The 15,161-nt window shown below is 33.7% G+C and overlaps 3 protein-coding genes and 2 long non-coding RNA genes across 9 annotated transcripts; 1 reads left to right on the top strand and 4 right to left on the bottom strand.

Annotated features, from left to right (window-relative positions):
* Nucleotides 1–482: 482 nt before the first annotated feature.
* Nucleotides 483–3,892, bottom strand: LOC135147029 (uncharacterized). 4 transcript variants are annotated; one of them, XR_010284325.1, is made up of 6 exons: nucleotides 3,810–3,892; nucleotides 3,661–3,726; nucleotides 3,144–3,239; nucleotides 1,997–2,249; nucleotides 1,740–1,857; nucleotides 483–816 (listed from the first exon to the last, which is right to left on the bottom strand). It is a non-coding gene; the product is annotated as an uncharacterized LOC135147029 (long non-coding RNA). The 4 variants fall into 4 exon arrangements; XR_010284322.1 differs by having other exon boundaries at nucleotides 3,661–3,886; XR_010284323.1 differs by having other exon boundaries at nucleotides 483–795; nucleotides 3,661–3,886.
* A 455-nt stretch (nucleotides 3,893–4,347) lies between these two features.
* Nucleotides 4,348–5,571, bottom strand: LOC135147357 (uncharacterized). Of its 2 annotated transcripts, XR_010284915.1 has the most exons (4): nucleotides 5,528–5,571; nucleotides 5,168–5,433; nucleotides 4,875–4,994; nucleotides 4,348–4,773 (listed from the first exon to the last, which is right to left on the bottom strand). It is a non-coding gene; the product is annotated as an uncharacterized LOC135147357 (long non-coding RNA). The 2 variants fall into 2 exon arrangements; XR_010284914.1 differs by having other exon boundaries at nucleotides 4,875–5,433.
* A 2,220-nt stretch (nucleotides 5,572–7,791) lies between these two features.
* On the top strand, nucleotides 7,792–9,098 carry LOC108225298 (uncharacterized). The gene is made up of 2 exons (XM_017400134.2): nucleotides 7,792–8,454; nucleotides 8,890–9,098. The coding sequence occupies exons 1-2, from the start codon at nucleotides 7,973–7,975 to the stop codon at nucleotides 8,930–8,932; spliced, it is 525 nt and encodes a 174-aa protein (XP_017255623.1). The 5' UTR covers nucleotides 7,792–7,972; the 3' UTR covers nucleotides 8,933–9,098.
* A 138-nt stretch (nucleotides 9,099–9,236) lies between these two features.
* Nucleotides 9,237–11,426, bottom strand: LOC108225297 (pentatricopeptide repeat-containing protein At2g02980, chloroplastic). Its single transcript, XM_017400133.2, has 2 exons — nucleotides 10,445–11,426; nucleotides 9,237–10,345 (listed from the first exon to the last, which is right to left on the bottom strand). Exons 1-2 carry the CDS (start codon nucleotides 11,363–11,365, stop codon nucleotides 9,518–9,520), a joined length of 1,749 nt encoding a protein of 582 aa, XP_017255622.1. The 5' UTR covers nucleotides 11,366–11,426; the 3' UTR covers nucleotides 9,237–9,517.
* Nucleotides 11,427–12,852: 1,426 nt separating this feature from the next.
* Nucleotides 12,853–13,185, bottom strand: LOC108226940 (uncharacterized). Its single transcript, XM_017401933.2, has one exon. The coding sequence runs from the start codon at nucleotides 13,183–13,185 to the stop codon at nucleotides 12,853–12,855; it is 333 nt and encodes a 110-aa protein (XP_017257422.1).
* Nucleotides 13,186–15,161: the final 1,976 nt, after the last annotated feature.

The following is a 15,161-nucleotide window of genomic DNA, read 5'->3' as shown; positions in this document are numbered from 1 at the left end:
GAAAAATAAACTCTCACACGCAGAGTAATCGTTAACTATATAGCTCTGAGATGTTTGGCAAGATTGTCCCATGGATTCTAGAAACTGTCTTTATAGGATGGAGAGATATGTTACGCTCCTCAGATTATTCCAACTACAAAGCTAGAGAGGGATGGTGTGGAGACTGGTTGTTTCCTCTGCTCTGACTGAAGGTTCTAAGAATCAGTGGGTTGCTTACGATCCTGAGGCTGATAAATGGCATTCTCTTCTCAGTATATCTCAACTTTAAACTAAAACAGAAAATGCCTCTTACCCTCTTATAGCTCCTCAACTTCTGCTATTAGAAAGAGGCCAAGGATAATTCAATTGAGAGATTAAATAAAACTTGGTCTATCTTCTTAGCAAAATTTGATTACCCTGAGCCAAATCTATTAATAATGTGCATAATCAAGTGACATAGAAGCACATGAAAATTAAATCACTTCATCCAAATGGAGAATGAATGAACCTGAACAATCTTCCATGGCTTTTAACAGTAAAATTGTTTGAATTTTGATAAATCTGAAACCTAGAGTCTGATCAGGATAATTGGCTTTTCTTGGCTCTCTCTCTTGTTCAAAAAACAATTGTACAACCATGAGTACCATGTGTTAAAATACCAGAGCATTAGTAAATGCCCAAGCACCCTCATATTTAGCTAGATACCTGCCACTGCAAGTTAATAGCCTCGTACTCTATTTTCTTGACTGCCATCATATACTCCCTTTGTGCATAAGTTGAATTATGTCCATGGTATCCCAACAATAATGTCCAGACCTGAATACATAAAATTAAGACCTGAAAAAAATTCGACTCAATATACCAGCATATATAAAAGGAATATTAAAACTCTCTCCACAACACACACGCACACACACAATTGTATATAAACTGCAAAAGTATAACAGTCCTAATATTAAGAATCTCAGCATCTCTGTTGTGTACTCCATAATATGTTGAGCTAAGTGCAATGCAGTCTGATGCAGAACTATTGGTGACATAGTTTGCAATTAGTATGAAGATTCAGGCTAATTCAGATCTGGAGTTTGTCAATAGATCAGATAAGTTGTGATACAAAAATCATATCAGAAATCAAATTAAACTAAATGATGGAAACATTGTGGCCATACTATTGCTAAAAAAAAATATCAAATAAAATATAAAACCATTTACAAAAGCCTCTGAGTCTTTGCACATTATTAAGGGAAAGAAGTTTAAATTATAATTTAAGCATATTGAAAGTACCACATTAACGAAATTGATAGAAACAAACTAAATATATTAATGTACCTCGATAAAATTATATGTATCTAACACTTAGTTACCATGACATTGATTTCAGACGCTTTTGTAGTTTTTTGATTTGGAAAAGTTTCAACCCCTTCAAACACATTCGAGGCGAAATATATAGTGTTACATAAAGGATGTGATCCAGTAAAGCCATAGTTTTAACATGCTAATATTTTAGGAGATGATGAGTCCACATGCTATCAGAGGTCATGCAATACTGGAGGCCTCACTTTCAAACTCACTACCTTCTTAATAATAAAAATTGTTCTTTTATTAGATCAGAAGTATAAAGTTAAGACAAACTGGAAGCCAGGACACCCAAACTTAAAAAAAATATCCTACTTAAAAATAGAACTAATATCAAGCTTCTATGAAAAAGTACACCCAAACTTGCAAAATATTGAAATGCACAAATTATAAAGCAGACAAACCTGATACAAACGTCAACCAAGCATCCCTTCAGCTTCATCCAGCATTCCTTGAGTTCTATCCAGTATTCCTTGAGTTCCATCCAGCATTCTTTCAACAAAATACATATATCATCCTTCACTAATAACAAAATGAACATTTCATTTGAAGATTGTAACAAAAAACTCTAAACAGTAAACAATAAATAAAAATATTAAATTCTTTTATAAGAAATTAATTAGTTAAACCAAACTGGGTGAAAAAGAAGAAAGAACAAAACCTGAAAAGTTGGCCAAACAGGGAACCCAATTTGACAAAGAAAAAACCAATTTCTCAACTGTCCAGTGCACTAAAACCCTTTCCCTGAAGATGGTACACCCCAATAGATTGGCTTAACAGTCGAGTATCCAGGCCAGATGATGCTTCTTAGAACATCAACAGAAGTGGAATATTTTGAAGATCTGCCGACTGAATCTAGATATCTTGATAGCCCTCTATTGTTGTCCAGTGACCTATCGGTCTCTCTCCTTTTCCTGTCACATGGAGTACTTCAAAGGTTGATATTTGCAATTGGCCATTAACTAAATTATAATCTCCACCTAAGACCTTGAACCTGGTACGCAAAATTTCTTTCAAAAGTATTGGAACTATTTAGAACTGCTTAAATCGTTCATATTCTGTGCATTGTGTTGTTCCGTCTCCTTAAAACAACAATAAAGCTTGGTAAATTATTAATAAGCAGAAAGAAGCGATGGAAGTAAGGATCATCTAATTCTAACATTCTCAGGAAGGTTTTGTGTTCAGTACTCCAACTATCTATTTTTTTGCACAAAATATTCTAATTATAACTACCTATTTTTATAATCTGTTTTAGTTGATGATTTAGATAGATTATTGCGTAGCTTCAGATCTCTTATTCAAAATAATGCAAATATAAAATCCAACACCATATAAAAAAATTACACACAAATCTGCAGTATACTTGAAGCATAATTTACATAAATATATAAAAGTGTTCCAAAAATGGGAAGGCAGACATGTTGCTTCTGTGCTGGAGCCCATTTTAACATGACATTTAACAAAACAAACGACAAAAATTTAAACAGCTCATTTCATTTGGTCCTCAATAAATGTTAAACTTATAAATAGGAGTATAGGACACTACAATGAAAGTGCCCCAGACCGCCAAAGAGGTCCCAGACTATTTCTTTTGATCAACTCCAATGGAAAGTCACAGGAAAACTTCCATTTCACAGGTCCCGAAGCATGAATTGATCGTGGGTGCTCTTAGGTCGTGAGTAAATGTGTAGCCTTGTAAAATTAGGAGAATTACATATTTTATGTAAATATTGGGATTAGGCTGAAGAAAACTGAAATTAGGTGGGTAAGATGGAAATTATATTTTTATATAAAATAATAAAATGTACCCGATGAATACTTCGTATAATCATTTTGATAAATCTCTGGCGAGTTGATTAATCACTGAAAGATACTTTAGTACTTAACATTCCCCTGACATTTTCCTGCAACATTGATAGATCTATTTTAAGACTTGTTAGAGGCTAATTGCATCAATACGGGGATTAATAGAGTTGGTAGTAATAAAAGTAATTCACATGAATTCTGATATCTACTTAATGTAAATAGTAAACGATTAACATTCATACCTTAAATATTTGCGGTTATTAGCAGGGCGTGATGAAGAGCAATCATTGAGCAAGGTGATCAAAAAAAAGATGTTAAAAAATTATGAGAGCTGAATATCACTTAATAAAATTAAGTTTGAAAAATATTAGACTATTTCATGTATGTTTTCTAGATGTCTAGCATATAAGTTCCAGTGAATTGTAGAGGAAACGAATAATGTTAAAGAATACATGGACATCTCTCGTTTCAATTTATTTAGTTGTTTATATTAAATGACAAAATTATATTTCACATTACCTTGGTGCAGGGCGTGTTGTCAATTGACAAACAATTTGCTCTGATGCTACCTCACGTTCAATGTCCCTGGAAGTACATGAAGGAAGTTGTATGTTTATGTTGTCTGGTGTAAGTTAAGTGAGAAGTACTAAACAGTGGAATCTACTTGCCTTGTTATATAGACTTCCAATAAGAGCAGGATGGACGGCTCTATCAAGCTCTGCATCATCAAATAATACGATAGGTGATTTTTTTAATTGTGTCAATTTATGTGTTTTTTAAATTTTAGTAATACGTCTCATTTTTATTGATTTTGCCAACAAATTACTTGGACATAAATCCCAGATTACAGATCCAAGACTGTAGATATTGCTTATAGCATTAATTTTTAAATTATGAAGTATGCGAGTTAAGATTTTTAATTAATATTTGCATACGAAAATAATTTTAAATAATATTTATAAAACAGGGATTAAGGTTAAATTGGAAAAAATGCGAAAAATTGCATATGATATTTTCTCAACTATTTGTTGAAAAATGTGTGATTGATGTTAAATATATCGGTGAATATTGAACTTTCGGTAAAGATTCGATTAATTTTAAAGCAAAAATAAAGATAGCGTGCTGCGCTGTGTGAGCTTCTTTAATTAAAACAAACTTATTCATATATATAAAAAAGATATTGATCTTGAACTTTGGAGAAAAAATGCCTCACAAATGATTCTTTCAACTTACCAGGCACAGAGTATGGACACATTTTGAGCATTAAAACGATTTACAAAAACCAAAATAAAATTCCTTCATTCAAGTGAGGCACACCTCTTGTAATTTTTTAAGATATGTATTATGTCATCGGTTACATTAGGCTCTATGATTGTGTTAAATATTTTTTGGTAGCTAGAATCAATATTGAGCATATTTGACTGTATCTTAAGAATCTTTCAGATACAAAACTTCAAGTTGCAAGCATATTAGAAGGGAACAAAAAATCTAATACAGCTCCATCAATCTCACCACAAAAAATGACATTGTTGTAAACTGCGGAATGCAGCAGATGCGGGCTAATTTCTTGAGGTGAGCTGATATTAAAATCTGGAAAGAAGACTTCCTTGCGGCCACAATATGTTCTGCACACTGCAAGGATAGACCCAGAAAACCAAAAGTCAGCTAAAAGAATATTTTATAGGAACTACAAAGATTAATATACAATTCATGTGATGCTAAGTTATCCCAACCTCAATGAGTGACATCCTCTCCAAGATATCCCCCTTATATGGTTAAATATAACCATATTTTGTCATCTCAGCATCTAGCTGCAACCGAAGTGGCTAATCAAGAAAAAGAGGAGAATAAATCTGCAAAGAAATTGATAAAGAAGAGGCAAGATAGTGTCATCAGTCAGCCAAAAGAAGACGACGATATTGGTTCAGCAGATGCGGATAATAGCGCATTAGCGAGTGATCATTCTGGAGGCCAGGCAAAAGATAAAAATGGTCAAGGGAAAGAACATAAACATAGCATTATAAACCTGCATGTTTTTTCTGAAGTGTGCTGATTGTTCACTACCAGATAGAAGGAAGCAAGAGGCTCGGGAGGCTGTTCTTCCGGATGAAATTTAAGATGACCATTTTTGCAGCAAAGAGAAAAATGTTGGAGTAGCATTTTATTTGATTTATTATTTCGCTCCATAATCCATGTACATGAACCACACTACTTGCAAACACCAGTGGAGGACCAGGATTCATGTATCCTTCCCAAGAAGTATCAACATCCGGCTCTTCCTCAACATATAAACTGCATTTAAAGATATGGGAACAATTATCATAGCATAACAAAATATATAATGAGGATAATTAGCGCATGATGAAACTAATTGAATGATTCTTACATTCTTCGGCTCCTTCCTCATATAAATGACTATCATAGTATCATATGCTTCATTGTATCCATCAAATTCCCAACTCCAGATGAGGTACCGTGTACTGCTTTTTAATTTAGTCTTTATTTAGTCTTTCTTTGTCCCGACTCGAATAAACAAAATTTATTGGTGACCTATTATAGACTGCATATCCAGAGTGTATGATGTGTGTCTGATGGAGGAATTTTGTCCTGCACAAATGTTTTTAAGACCTATTATAGACTGCATATCCAGAGTTCATATTTATAGAGTACGTGGAACAGTTATATAATTTGTTAATCCAAGCATTTGAATTTTTGGATACCATCTTCATGTCCTAAAATACTTGTTTGATATACAATATCTGCAGTAGCAGATGAGAGATGCTACTCTAAAATTGTAGCTATGCTGGGACCACGGCCTTAATATCATATGAATTATTGTTTTATTTTATGAAAAGTATCCCGCAATACTCATTTTAAAAAGGAACATCCTTAGTAAAATTTTACTTTTTACTAATCGAACCTGAAATTTGTATCATATACAACATCACAGCTTCATCCATACCTCACCGTTTACCCCGATCGATAAGATCGGGACTAACAAGAATGGTCCGGACGGCACTACCACCGCCTCATGATCGATGAAATGGTAGAGATCAAATATGAGCAAGTCAGGTTACATATTTTTGTAATGGGCATTATGATGGCAAAAACAAACTAGGTATTGTGATGATACCTTTTGCCTTCAATTTGAAAGTTGTATTATTGTATAAATATGCAAAATTTATGATAATTATGGATTTTTTTTCTTAAGTTGACATAATTATGTCTAATTTTGATATTCATCCTTTATTGCCATCAAACACACATAGTTAAATTATTAAAAAAAATCTTTTATTATGCATAATACATGCATATAGGAATAAATTATTATTTTTTAGTTTACGAAAATATTAGGTACCCAAAAAGTGTTTGGCGAATTTTTTTTCTCAAATTTAGTTGTTATGATTGGTTCCACTCACATAAATAATAATGGACATCCTATAAAGCACAGAAGCCACCGAATTAAGAATAACTGTATGTCTGTTACGTTGTTTAGAAAATAAAATTTGAGATTCGGTAATATTATTCTTTAATTTATATGAGTACTTCGAGCCTTAAATGGGGCATCATTGGTATGTGCTATCAAACATACACTATCAAACATGCACACTTGTTACGGTCATATTGGTTATGAAATCTTTAATTATATATAACACATATAAATATGTGTGTGAGTAAATTATTAACTTTTAAATTATATTAAAAAGATATACATGATGCAGCAAAAATATCTCATATATATTTATGTTTCTTATAACAAAAATTTCAAAATTTGAAATTAATCTATAAATATATTTTTTATATCAAATTTATTTTATCACTATATCTAAAGTCTAAACATATATATACTCTTCTTATTTGTAACGCCAGCTTTTTTATATATAACGCTCTTCATTTGTCGTTTGTAACGTCCCGTATTCCCCATAAACCATATCTGCTCTTTTCTATATATAACGTTCTTAATTTCTTGTTTATAAGGTTGCCGTAGTTCCGGTGATCTACCCATCTTAATCACATCTTCGATCAATAAGGTACGCTCATTTTTAATAATTCATTTTGAATTGGATGAAAGTATCTCATTTTTAATACTGAAATTTCGCATCACTAAATTGATCTAATGATTTGGATCATTACTTTTGTATTTAAGTTGATATAATAACTTGCATCATTAATCTTGTTTTGTGTTGGGTGTAGAATGTGTTGTCGTTCTATAAGAAAATTGTCATAAGATCTAGCTTAAAAACTGTTTATCTACTTTTTAAGAAATACCTTCTGCTCTGATTTAGTCCGTAAGAATAAAACTAAACATATTCATAAGATTGTTGAGTTTAGTTATTTTTTGGGAATGATGAAAAGGGAAGGGGGTTCAAAGCAATCTGGTATATATTTTTATAAGCACACTCAATTGAAATTTTTTACTATAATTTGGGGTGACAATTTCTAATCAGATTGACATATTCGATAAAATATTTTATTCAAATATGAACCAGAATATTTAAATCGGTAAAAATGCTCAACCCAAAACCTGACCTGACCGGGTGAATTGAATCCAACTCGAAATAGTAATCGTTCATTTATATATACTATTTTAATACCCGTGCCAAGCTGAAACTTTATCGGTAGCATTAGTTATGTCATTTTATGCATTTTCTAGAGATTTTTTAATTTTTCTACAAATGATATGATATTGTTTTTTTGTGAGATTTTATTATAATATTTTCTTTGTTCAAATTATGTGGTTATTTTGAGATTAATTATGAGATATAAATGGCTATACGTGCTTTAATTCTTCACTCATTCCCTGTAAATTTCAGACCATTGAATCCTAATCATGGCTAGGAAGAAACAGTGCAAATCTGCTGTAACCGGAAGTACTAGGGTATTAAGGCCGCGAAAAACACGAGATGCAAAAGCTAATGACAGGGATACGGTGAAGGTCCCTAAAGCCAGTGAAAAGCTTAAGACTGAAGATGCTGGGACAGCTGATATTGTTATAAAGAGAGAACCGGAGGACTCTGAGGGTGCTCGTAGTCAAGCGAAAAAATTAAAGACCATGCATAAGACTCACATGGATGGAGATGGTGAACGTGGAAGCACTCGAATACTCAGAAGCAGTATAAAGAAAGAAAAGGAAGCAGAGGAGGAAGTTGTTAATGCAAATGATAAAACTCCTGAAATTTCTTCTTCACTTGCTACTGACTTTGCTGGTCCAGAATCCTCGGGTAAAAGCGTCACAGGATCTGTTTCCAGGCGTCGGGGGAGAAAGGCACAACGTAAGTATCACTGGATAAGCGTAAGCGTAAGCCTAACCAAGTAAGTTCTTACTTTGTCTTGAATGATTTGGAATTTCAGATAATATGGAAGAGAAGCTGTACTTTTAAATAAAGTAATGTTGATATGATTATTTTGCAGCTATTACAGGTCTTCTGTAGATTAACAAGTAGTGCAGTAATAAATATACATCTTATTATGTGCTGAACTATAGTTGTTTGTGTTACTAAAAAAAAAACTATAGTTGTTTGTGTATTAGTACATGTTAAATTATACTTGCCAATGCAATAACGTGTTCCCAACAATGTTATATTATTCTTGATGTAATAATGCTAGATACGTTAAAAACAAATTTCAAAATTTTCCCCTAATTTTCAGAGGAGTTTCAACTGGTAATTTAGATGGACTATTGTTGTAACTTAACTGATTTTGTTGAAGTTGCTAAAGTGTCTACTATTTTGGTGTTTTTGTGTGCAGAAAGCAATGGGAGCAGATGAAATCACATTTTGGGAGAATTTAGACATCATGCCAGATGCTTGAGAACCAACTTTTGACCATTCTATTTGATCGTTATCATTTAGAAGTTATAGATTCTTCCATTTTTGTGATTCTTCGTTGGTGCTTAGAGTTTATGTGAAACCTGGTTTATGCTCATTCGTATTTTGGATGCAGGTACTGTATAAGTGTTTTCAGTCGTTTACCTTTTGAAGTGACCATGAATTGCCAAAATTGCAGTCAAAAAGACCTGCCTAGTATGAATTTTCATGAAACTTTCTAAGAAATTCCTTCTTGTCTTCCGCTCTTCCCATGTTGAGTTACTTAGATGCATGACAGAATAATAATGTTAAGTGTAATCCATATATAGGTTTTGAACCAATGTAAGTTTCACGATAAATTGATCATCCAACTATTGAGGTTTTGTGTTGAGATCAACCACGCCTTTGTAGTGTGCCTCGGTGTATGTATGCCTCACATTAAGTTTGTTGTCGTGATTCAAGACTTGATGCCTCGGTTTTGAGGTTCTGTGTTGAGATCAAATATTGAAGAATTCATGCCCTCTCGGGACTTGGGTTGTTTGATAATATTAGTAACAGGGATCCCAGATTTACCAAAAATCTCCGCAAGAACAAGATCCATTGACAAATTTGTGGAACCGGAGCCGGTCCCTAACAATGATCTCTCTCATGTACAATTTACTGATAATCTTTGTCACTTCATGACAATCATCACATGCCCTGAGGTTCTTTACTACCCTAATCACCGTTGGCGCTTTAGTCTTGAATAGTCCATAAGCAATTGCAAGTCTTTCACTATGCTCACAAAGATCATTTTCTTTCTCTTTATCACCCACATCATGTAATACAGCTGAAATCCAGGGCTCATGCCCAGAATCATGGACCCTCTGACGTACATCCTCCAGAACTTCTCTTATCTCCTTGTGCTCTGGATGAGACCAATCACCCATTACAAATTCGTGGACAACACCATTAACTTCGATAGACGTACAACCAGGTGTTACTTTGACACCTTTAACCTTCATTTGCTTCCTCACAAGGCTCATCTTCCCCCACTGGGAACACGATGCATAAAGATTGGATATGAGAGTATAATTTTCTGCATTTAGTGGCTCTAACTTGAGCAACCGCTCACCTACCAACTCACCTTTCTCCAAAATTTTGTTCCTCTTGCATCCTACAAGTAAAGTTCGCCAAATTGCTGGATCTGGTTTGATAGGCATTCTTTCAACAAATGCATAAGCATCTTCAATAAGGTTAGCACGGCATAATACATCAACCATGCAGCCATAATGCTCAATTGATGCTTCAAACCCATAACCTAGCATTGTAGACCAATATCTACGGCCATCAGAGACTAGCCCACCATGAGCACATGCTAGCAAAACACCAAGAAATGCCACACTGTTTGGCCGCACCTGCCAAAAGTTGCACACATCACAAAGAATCAAATGTCCAGCAGGAGCCTCTTGTCTTATTACATTACATTCAACACGAGTATGGTAAAAACAAGTTACCTTTGCTGCTTCCATTAAAGCAAATGTCTGTAATGCATCTTCAGCATGCCCGTGAATTGCAAAATCAACAATCATCGAACTCCACGCCTTAGTATCTCTAACCGGCATTGCATCAAAAACTTCTTTAGCTGCATTAATACAACCACACTTAGCATACATATTAACCAACCCAGTCATTAACATAGTATCTTTTCCAATCATCTTCTTATCAATATACAAATGCACCCACCTCCCAACATCCAACGCTCCAGCAACACCACAAGCCGAAACCACACTCGACATAATCACTTCATCAGGCACAACACCAGCCATTTGCATCTCCCTAAACAACCCCAATGTCTCATCAAACAACCCCAATTTCGAATACCCGCTAATCATACTACTCCAAGCGATCAAATTTCTCTCAGTCATTTCATCAAACATCTTCCGTGCCCCCGCAATCTCCTCACACTTCGCATAAAAATTAACCAATGCACTCTGAACAAACACATTGGAACCAAAACCAGTTCGTATAACACAAGAATGGACCTGCCCACCTTCTCCAAAATCCGATAAAACCGAGCAAGACTTGAGTATCAATGACAGCGTAAAAGTGTTTGATTTAGGATAACCTCTATTAATCAACGTTTTGAAGATTACAAATGGTTTATGAGATGGGTTTCGAAGATTAGTACATGCCTTGATGAGAGAATTGTGAACAAAAATGTTGGGATTGGGGATTTGAGAGAAGAGTTTTTGGGCGTAGCTAAGGTTTGTATGAGGAGAGAGAGAGCAGAAGGAGAGGAGTTTAGAGAGAGAAAATGAAAGAGTAGAGATGGGTAGGAGTGGATGAGTGAGAAGATGAGCATGGATTTGACGGAGAACTCTAATGTTTGGGCATTTTGAGATTAAATTGGCGATACTTCTTTCTTTTTCTTCCATTCTTTCTTTGCTTTTATGCGCGGCAGAAGGTTTGATTCAAATACGCTATATACCTCAGAATGTATTTATAGCTTAAGCGTGTTTCTTTGATCGTCCAAATTGTGAAAAATATTTTTTCATCAAACAAAATTTTAATATTTTCTCATCAAACGAAATATTCAAATCATCTATAAAAAATGATATTCAAATAAAAACGATTGATAGAAAATATTTAAACCAATAACTGATATCACAATTATCTTTTATACCCGCCTACTGAGAGTTTTTTACCGTCGGAGAACTGAACAAGTAGTGCTTTTGTTTATGATAAGAATTAGAAACGGTTATATAATTTACTATTGTTTATATATAAGAGATTTGAAAATTTTGAGATCTTTAATTATTATGGGTTCAACGGAAAATTAATAATAAAAAATAAGTGGACGGGGATGTTGATAATTTTATGAAATTTTAATACCCAATAAACCTAACAACCCCTTACTTACAAATATAAATCTAAATTGGCCAAATTCAAATAAAAGAGACGTTAAACACATTCTCATATTATGTCGAATTAGTCATTTACAGAGATAATGCTTACCTCGTTTAGAAACAAGAATCATTTATTTTCGGACAAAGTTTCAAGAAATTACAATAAAGAAAATATAATTTTAATATTAATTTAATATTTTATTTCATAGAAAATTTAAAAATTAATCTTTACAACCCTAGTAACTATTTAAAATGAGTGCCAAAAATTTCGGCAGTAGTATTTCTAAATTGAAACCAAGTAACGGATAATGGGTCTTTCAACGGTAACAAATTGTTACTTAGAACAATGATTCAATTTATATATTTAATGAGATTTAAAATTTTGGAGAGCCTGGTAGGAAGTTGAAAGCGGGCAAGTTCCCCTGCTAAAAAAATTATCTTGAGCAAGGAGAATGGTGGGCTTCTGATATTTTTTTGCAGATTTTTCAGGGAAATGTTATAACTTATATCCAGATCAATTTTTTAATTTCCAGGGCAATTTGTAAAGATTTGTAGTGAAAGTGTATGATTTGTGTAAATGCAGGGAGAGAGAGAATTGAATTTGTTCTAGAACTAAAAATGTTATACCTAAGGTTCTCTCTGGAAAAACTTTTCACATGTTGATAGATATATCTGAAAGAATATAGCATCTTGGATATAATACAAACAGATAATGCTGTGGCAGATTTAAAAGCTGGGTTCTGAAACAAATTTTTTAGTCATGGACCCAAACAATGGCAATGGAATAGTAAGAAAGTTAGAAAGGTAGATAATGTGTTAGATTAATGTTTGTATATATTACAACACACACTAGTAAATTGTCTGATGCTACAAAACATATTTTCAATAAACTGCACACTGCTGCTCAAAAGATTTCCTAGCTTAGCACCCTAATTAATTTGGATAAAACTATAACAGAGAAGCAGTAACATTTTGCAGTAACTTTTAAATTGCAATATTGCATTAACCTCTTGATGCTACTTCTTTGTTTCTTCAGCTGCTGCTGGCTTTGCTGTATCTGCAACTCCAGCATCAATGCAATTTCTGCATTTCCTTTCTACCCATCCTTCGATGTCATGCTCCCCGTTGCCACCGTAATGTCGGCCACCGCATAGCCGGGCTATGATCCCTGCAATCACACCAACAATTATGATCACTGCTAGCACAACAACTAAGGTCTCTATGGACTTGTGTGTGCTGCTCCTGCTGGACTGGCTTGGCTCCACTACCGCTGCCACGGGTGGCGTCTCGACCAGTGGTTGAACTTGATTCTCGACTTTCTTTACCAGAGTAAGCATTGATCTAGCCATTATATGCACATGAAAACTTAATGCTAAGTTATGAAAGAAATGAGAAAGCTGTAGGGGTTTTTTGTGATGTTGTAAAGGTGAAGAAAAAAGAAAATGTGTGATACTATAGGATCCCAAGTTTGAAATAATTGCCCCCTGTTACTTTTATTAACATTGGATCTTCTTTATAGTGTTATAATGTTGTCACCTATTTATAAAGGGTCTGGATCCTGAATGCCGGGCTGAATGACTTAATCCTAAATTTTTATGCATACACGAGATGATGAGGAGCTAAAGTGTCTGTGTCACTGAACGAAAAATTGACTCATTATAAAATTTCTTTGATCCGAAATTTAAATTGTGAGCTTTTATCCACTTTGATATTATATAGAAGTTGGTGGTGGTCTTTTGAGGTACCAGTAAAAAGGCCAAAAAGATGAGTTTGTTGAGTAGGTTTTGACATTTTGTTGCAAATAGTTAAAAGTTACAGCTTGCTTGTCAGGTGGTGAGGCCTGGGGGTAATTTTTTATAGACTGGTTGAGTAAATTGTGGTTCCATTTCATTATTCATTTCTCTTCCCAATTTGTCCATAGTGAACTCACATGTTGGTTTTGATAAGCCCCAAGCCCCCAGCAATAAGTCAGTGAGTCTTGAGTAAGTTTCTGTGTTTTGAAATTTGCTCCTGCTGTACTCTGTACCTAGTTATTTACACTTGCCATTTTTGTGTTATTCAATTCTTTGTCATCATGTATAATGTGACAAATATATAATTTCACGATTCTTTTGACTGGTAGTATATAGATTTATGCTGCAATTGCAACATGTGATGAAGGCAAGGCAACAGGGAAACTTTTGTTATTTCAAGTCGGAAACAGACCCCGATGCCCTGATTGATTCTCGAAAAATAGTTAAAATTTTATGCATACCACAAATTTAATATATCCAGTTACAAAAAATAATTTTAGCCAAGATTAAATTAATTCTAATCAAGTCTCGTCTTGCGTATATTTCTGGTTCCGTCACTGTCCAAGTATGCATGGATTCAATTGTTCGATCAGAATTTATGCAATCTAAGTATGAAAATGTGGGGGCATCATTGATTAGTCCATTCTGAATTCTGACAAACACAAAAGATTCCTAATTCACAGCTGAATTCTGTACAAGGCAGGAGGAGTTATTATTGACTATGAAGAATTCGAATACATAAATCATGCTAGCATAACGTCGATATTGGAAACTGTTGCGATATGCTGTTGTCCAAGTACTGTAACAGTACCACCGTATATATCCAACATCCCCTTGCTCGAAATCTCGTTTATTTGGGTTTGAACGGTGAATCACTGTGTAGCTATTCATCATAGTGCATTGAACTCGAAAGAGACCTATTTCTGGTAATCTCCGGCTCAAATACAGTATATCCTGGTCATCTGCAAATCATCAGAAGTACTTCACATATGAAAATAATGCGTAGTAGTCCGGAGGTTGTGCAATGGATATGTTTCTGAGAGTGTCACATTCAGTAAAGATTTATGATACATGTTTACACAACTCAATGTGTCCGAGATTTGTGTCCGTTTAAAAAAAGTGATTTTATTTATTTAAGAATTATAATGAGATTTTAAAGAAAATATACTGAATAATCTCATAAAATTTATTATTTTAAAAAGTCCAAAAAAATCAATAAATATTTGAATAATCCCAATTAAATATCATCATATATATAGATATAATTTAAAATTTTGAATACCGTCAGATTTTATAATATAATTGAATTTTTTAAGATTCAGGTACGCATTTTAAAATCTAAATTCCAAATTGAATATACGTGAATTTTGTTGATATGTTTTCTTATAAAAATCTTAATTAAATACATCCCGCTGTATTATGTGTAAAATATTTATAAATTAATTTCAAAATTTTATAAAATTTTAATTCCTCGCTACTCAAATCAAATAAAAGAATAATACAGAACATCAACCGGCCGGCCATGTGATTAT

The sequence above is a fragment of the Daucus carota genome, chromosome 6 (genome assembly GCF_001625215.2).
Source record: "Daucus carota subsp. sativus chromosome 6, DH1 v3.0, whole genome shotgun sequence".
Taxonomy (NCBI): domain Eukaryota; kingdom Viridiplantae; phylum Streptophyta; class Magnoliopsida; order Apiales; family Apiaceae; genus Daucus; species Daucus carota.
This window is presented reverse-complemented; position numbering and strand designations above follow the sequence as displayed.